Genomic DNA, 7143 nt, shown 5'->3' with positions numbered 1-7143 from the left:
TATATGTACAGTAATGAACATAATTATATGTACAGTAATGCACATACCTGTGTACAGTAATGAACATAACTCTGTGTATGAACATACGTCTGCGTAGTTATGAACATATGTCTGCGTACAATAATGATTATATAACTGTGTACAGTAATGAACATACGTCTGTGTACAGTAATGAACATAATTGTACAGAAATAAACACAAGTCTGTGTACAGTAATGAACATAACTGTGTACAGTAATGAACATAAGTCTGTGTACAGTAATGAACATAACTGTGTACAGTAATGAACATAAGTCTGTGTACAGTAATGAACACAACTGTACAGTAATGAACGTAACTGTGAACAGTAATGAACATAACTGTGTACAGTAATGAACATAAGTCTGCGTACAATAATTAACATAACTGTGTAAAATAATGAACATAAGTCTGTGTACAGTAATGAACATATGTCTGCGTACAGTTATGAACATACGTCTGCGTACATGTATGAACATAAATCTGCGTACAATAATTAACATAAGTCTGTGTACAGTAATGAACATAAGTCTAAGTATATTAATGAACACAATTGTGTACAATATTGAACATAAGTCTGTGTACATAAATGAACATAACTGTGTACAGTAATGAACATACGTCTGTGTACAGTAATGAACATAACTGTACAGTAATGAACATAAATCTGTGCAGAGTAATGAACATAACTGTGTACAGTAATGAACATAAGTCTGTGTAGAGAAATGCACATAACTGTGTACAGTAATGAATATAAACATGTGCAGAGTAATGAACATAAAAGTGTAAAGTAATGAACATAAGTTTGTGTACAGTAATGAACATAAGTCTGCATACAGTAATGAACATAACCCTGCGTACAGTAATGAACATAACTGAACAGTAATGAACATAAGTCTGCATACAGTAATGAACATAACCCTGCGTACAGTAATGAACATAACTGAACAGTAATGAACATAAGTCTGTGTACAGTAATGAACATAAGTCTGTGCACAGAAATGAACATAAGTCTGTGTACAGTAATGAACATAAGTCTGTGTAAAGTAATGAACATAACTGTGTACAGTAATGAGCACGAATCTGTGTACAGTAATAAACTTAACCCTGCGTACAGTTATGAACATAAGTCTGCGTACAGTAATGAACATAAGTCAGTGTACAGTAATGAACATAACTGTGTACAGTAATGAACATAAGTCTGTGTACAGTAATGAACATAAGTCTGTGTACAGTCATCAAAATAACTGCGTACAGTAATGAACATAAGTCTGTGTACAAAAATGAACATAACTGTGTACAGTAATGAACATACATGTGTACAGTAATGAACATAAATCTGTGTACAGTAATGAACGTAAGTCTGCGTACAATAATGAACATAGTCCTGCGTACAGTAATGAACATAACTGCGTACAGTAATGAACATAAGTCTGTGTACAGTAATGAACATAACCCTGCATACAGAAATGAACATAACTGCGTAGAGTAATGAACATAAGACTGTGTACAGTAATGAACACAACTGTGTACAGTAGTGAACGTAACCCTGCATACAGTAATGAACATAACTGTACAGTAATGAACATAAGTATGAGTACAGTAATGAACATAACTGTGTACAGTAATGGACATAAGTCTGTGTACAATAATGAACATACGTGTGTACAGTAATAGACATAACTGTACATTAATGAACATTAGTCTGTGTACAGTAATGAACATTAGTCTGTGTACAGTAATGAACATAACTGTACAGTAATGAACATTAGTCTGTGTACAGTAATGAACATTAGTCTGTGTACAGTAATGAACATAACTGTACAGTAATGAACATAAGTCTGTGTACAGTAATGAACATAACTGCGTACAGAAATGAACATAAGACCATGTACAGTAATGAACATAATTGTGTACAGTAAAGAACATTAGTATGCGTACAATAATGAACATAAATCTGTGTACAGTAATGGACATAACTGTGTACATTAATGAACATTAGTCTGTGTACAGTAATGAACATAACTGTGTACAGTAATGAACATAATTGTACAGTAATGAACATAAGTCTGTGTACAGTAATGAACATAACTGCGTACAGAAATTAACATAAGCCCGTGTACAGTAATGAACATAATTGTGTACAGTAAAGAACATAAGTATGCGTACAGTAAAGAACATAAGTATGCGTACAGTAAAGAACATAAGTCTGTTTACAGTAATAAATGTAACCCTGCGTACAGTAATCTAAGTCATCAAACAATATCTGTGCCGAGTTCTTTATTTCCATGTTAGCAGTGGACTACTCACTCACTTCTCATCGTCACGCACATAAATAACAAAATAAATACACAGCCGTCAGTCATTTTCTTTCATATTAAATAAATAATAAATACATACTTTTGACTTTTTTTTCAGTAGTGAAAACCGCCAAAAAAAAAAAAAAAACAAAGAAAAAAAAAATCCCCCAATTTTTTTTTGTTATAAAACATTTGTTTGAAAAAGTACAGTACTCCAAAAGAAAGATAAGCCTCGACGGATATCAATATAGATTCTCAAAATATGGACGTCTTCCATATTAATCGGTAAAGATGCTTTTTTTTTTAGTGTTACAAAGTCAATAAATAAATTGCTTCAAATAAATAAACCTCAATAACATAAATGTCAATAAGTTAGAATTTGACAAATAATTCATATATAACAAGAAATATGATAGAAATGCTTTGATGTCAGCACACCATGACTTTAAAAAAATAAATACAAACACAAAGTTGTTTTTTCCCCCCATTATTGACGCCATCAGGTTGAACACAACCTGCGCTGGTCCTGGGTCAGCTCGCCGCTTTCGACTCTAGACGGCATCCCTAGAACATTCCGGTCAGTGCATGCGTCGTATTGCTGGTGTGTGTGTGTGTGTGTGTTGGGGGGGGATGCTACAGAACCAATCTTCCTGTCCAGGTGCGCCGTCCTCCATTTCGAAAGGAGGAGCATGTGGGCGACACGTCAAACATCCTGGCTGATCCCAGACGCAGCATGATGGGGTTTTGGTCCTCGTCACTTTTCTTCTCGCAGATTTGCTCCCTGTGTTGTGTTTATTAAAATAACCTGAATTCCCTTTTTTTTGTTGTTGTTGTTGCTGCCGAATCACACGCGTGTGAACGCCGACGTCCCTGCGACTCCGCCTCGCCTGGTGGGACGGCCTCAGACTTTGATGCCCTTCACAGCTTTGTTGATGCTCTCCAGCAGGGCCTTGTTCTCGGGGCTCTGGAAGCAGTCTTTGTTGGTGTACATGTCGGTCAGGGTGCTCACGTAGCTGTCCAGGTTCTGCTCCGTGATTGGCTCCTGCTGGGAACCACAAACACTTTCAACTGGCGGAAACAGACGCGGGGGCGGGAGGACGCCTGTAAATGGATGGCTACTTAGCGCCTTTCAAATTGCTAAAATAAAGGCAACGTTATTACGCTAGCCATGAGAGGGTCAGGTAACAAAAACATGACAAAAATATGTGTACACCTGCAAACATCCAACAGGTAGCATGGGTCAAGTACCAAAATATATGACCATGGGCTGGGAAACATGCAAAAATAGCTAACAAAGCTAACATGCTAACAGTAGGTATGTGTCACGTACCAAAACATGTGACTTTGGGCTGTTAAACATGCAAAAATAGCAAACAAAGCTAAAATGCTAACAGTAGGTATGTGTCAAGTACCAAAACATGTGACTTTGGGCTGTTAAACGTGCAGAAATAGCAAACAAAGCTAACATGCTAACAGTAGGTATGTGTCAAGTACCAAAACATGTGACTTTGGGCTGTTAAACATGCAAAAATAGCAAACAAAGCTAACATGCTAACAGTAGGTATGTGTCAAGTACCAAAACATGTGACTTTGGGCTGTTAAACATGCAAAAATAGCAAACAAAGCTAGCATGCTAACAGTAGGTATGTGTCAAGTACCAACATATATGACTTTGGGCTGTTAAACATGCAAAAATAGCAAACAAAGCTAACATGCTAACAGTAGGTATGTGTCAAGTACCAAAACATGTGACTTTGGGCTGTTAAACATGCAAAAGTAGCAAACAAAGCTAACATGCTAACAGTAGGTATATGTCAAGTACCAAAACATGTCACTTTGGGCTGTTAAACATGCAAAAATAGCAAACAAAGCTAACATGCTAACAGTAGGTATGTGTCAAGTATCAAAACATGTGACTTTGGGCTGTTAAACATGCAAAAATAGCAAACAAAGCTAACATGCTAACAGTAGGTATGTGTCATGTACCAAAATATATGACTTTGGGCTGTTAAACATGCAAAAATAGCAAACAAAGCTAACATGCTAACAGTAGGTACGTGTCAAGTACCAAAATATATGACTTTGGGCTGTTAAACATGCAAAAATAGCAAACAAAGCTAACATGCTAACAGTCGGTATGTGTCAAGTACCAAAACATGTGACTTTGGGCTGTCAAACATGCAAAAATAGCAAACAAAGCTAACATGCTAACAGTAGGTATGTGTCAAGTACCAAAACATGTGACTTTGGGCTGTTAAACATGCAAAAATAGCAAACAAAGCTAACATGCTAACAGTAGGTATGTGTCAAGTACCAAAACATGTGACTTTGGGCTGTTAAACGTGCAAAAATAGCAAACAAAGCTAACATGCTAACAGTAGGTATGTGTCAAGTACCAAAATACATGACTTTGGGCTGTTAAACATGCAAAAATAGAAAACAAAGCTAACATGCTAACAGTAGGTATGTGTCAAGTACCAAAACATGTGACTTTGGGCTGTTAAACATGCAAAAATAGCAAACAAAGCTAACATGCTAACAGTAGGTATGTGTCAAGTACCAAAACATGTGACTTTGGGCTGTTAAACATGCAAAAATAGCAAACAAAGCTAACATGCTAACAGTAGGTATGTGTCAAGTACCAACATATATGACTTTGGGCTGTTAAACATGCAAAAATAGCAAACAAAGCTAACATGCTAACAGTAGGTATGTGTCAATTACCAAAACATGTGACTTTGGGCTGTTAAACATGCAAAAATAGCAAACAAAGCTAACATGCTAACAGTAGGTATGTGTCACGTACCAAAACATGTGACTTTGGGCTGTTAAACATGCAAAAATAGCAAACAAAGCTAACATGCTAACAGTAGGTATGTGTCAAGTACCAAAACATGTGACTTTGGGCTGTTAAACATGCAAAAATAGCAAACAAAGCTAACATGCTAACAGTAGGTATGTGTCAAGTACCAAAACATGTGACTTTGGGCTGTTAAACATGCACAAAATAGCAAACAAAGCTAACATGCTAACAGTAGGTATGTGTCACGTACCAAAACATGTCACGTTGGGCTGTTAAACATGCAAAAATAGCAAACAAAGCTAACATGCTAACAGTGCGTATGCTTAAAAAAAAAAAATATATGACTCTGGGCTGTTTGACAAGCAACAATAGCTAACACGGCTAACATGCTAACAGTAAGTCTGCTTCAAGTACCAAAACATGTGACTCTAGGCCAGTGGTTCTTAACCTTGTTGGAGGTATCGAACCCCGCCAGTTTCATATGCGCATTCACCGAAGCCTTCTTTAGTGAAAAATAAAATGTTTTTTTCATTCAAATTCAAGACAAAGTCATACGTTTTTTGGTAACACTTTAGTATGGGGAACATATTCTAAGTAACAAAGACTTAATTTAGAGTTATTTGGACACTAGGGGAACATATTCTAAGTAACAAAGACTTAATTTAGAGTTATTTGGTTAGGGTTAGGGTCAGGGTTAGAGGGTTAGGGTTATAATAAGGCCATGCCGAATAAGGCATTAATAAGTGCTTAATAATGACTAGTTAAGACCCGATATGTTACTAATTTGCATGTTAAAAAGCAACTAATTAATGGTGAATATGTTCCCCATACTAAAGTGTTACCATGTTTTTTTACTGGTGCATGAACATCACCTTGTTCAAAGAACAAAACCAACATAGTGCATAAACTCACAACAAATTACACACCTGCAAATCAGTGTTACTTCTGCTGTTGCCGTATCCGTAATACGCCGATAGGGAGAAGTTTTTATTTACACGATGAGTAGGGTGTGTTGTGACCCCTGAGCCCGACTCACCAAACCCCTACGGTTCGATCGAACCCAGGTTAAGAACCACTGCTCGAGGCTGTATGCATGTTAAATTAACATGAATGATATAAACATATATGTCATTACATATATGTTTGGATACATATATACTGTACATACATATATGGATACTTGAATAAATAACATGAAAACTGTGTTCCCTCATTTCCATCAATATGTGAATTTTGCAACCAGGGGTGGAAGCATGCTGGACATGGTGTACAGCAATATTAAACACGCGTTTAAAGCTGCACCCCGCCCCCGCCTCGGCTCCTCAGATCATCTATCTGTGATGCTAATGCCTGCATACAAGCCCCTGCTGATCAGGAAGCAAGCTACAGTGAAGCAGGTGAGGACCTGGCCAGAGGGAGCAATGGAAGCATTACAAGACTGCTTCGAAAGCACAGACTGGGACATGTTCAAGGCAGCCACCATTGATAGTCATAACACATGTGTGGAGGAGTATGCAGAGTCTGTGTCCGCATACATTCAGAAGTGCATGGAGGATGTTAGTGTGATCAAGAACATCTCCACACGGGCCAACAAGAAACCCTGGATGAACGGTGAGGTACGTGCAATGCTGAAGGCTCGGAACAAGGCTTTTACGTCTGGCAACATGGTAGCACTACAAACAGCCAGAGCTAACCTGAACCGTGCCATTAGGGTTGCAAAGCGTGCTCACAGTCAGAAAGTGCAGGACTTCTTCGAGGACCCCACGAACACTAGATGAATGTGGCAGGGCATACAGGTCATCACGGACTATAAAGCTTCCTCCCGTCCCTGTGACAACAGTATCAGCTTCCTAAATGACCTAAACAACTACTTTGCAAGGTTTGAGGCACTTAACGCCACCCCGGCGAGGAAATCCATCCCTTGCCCTGATGAGCAGCCGCTCAACCTGGACACAGCGGATGTCCGGAAAACCCTGAAGAGAGTGAACCCCCGGAAATCAGAGGGACCTGATGACATTCCGG

At 38.1% G+C, this 7143-nt stretch overlaps 1 protein-coding gene across 6 annotated transcripts in view; it reads right to left on the bottom strand.

Moving 5' to 3' along the window:
• Window positions 1-1942: 1942 nt before the first annotated feature.
• LOC133570656 (myelin transcription factor 1-like) overlaps window positions 1943-7143 on the bottom strand; it is a 430657-nt gene continuing 425456 nt past the window's right edge. For 5 of the 6 annotated variants that reach the window (XM_061923347.2, XM_061923365.2, XM_061923358.2 and 2 more), the window contains one exon: window positions 1943-3363. In XM_061923347.2, the coding sequence (XP_061779331.1) occupies window positions 3220-3363 (144 nt within the window). In that variant the 3' untranslated portion in view covers window positions 1943-3219. The remainder of the gene's footprint in view (window positions 3364-7143) is intronic. The other variant, XM_061923352.2, reaches the window with a different exon arrangement.

This window comes from Nerophis lumbriciformis, linkage group LG01 (assembly GCF_033978685.3).
Source record: "Nerophis lumbriciformis linkage group LG01, RoL_Nlum_v2.1, whole genome shotgun sequence".
Classification (NCBI taxonomy): domain Eukaryota; kingdom Metazoa; phylum Chordata; class Actinopteri; order Syngnathiformes; family Syngnathidae; genus Nerophis; species Nerophis lumbriciformis.
The sequence above is the reverse complement of the archived record's forward strand: the minus strand, read 5'-3'. Positions and strand labels throughout refer to the sequence as shown.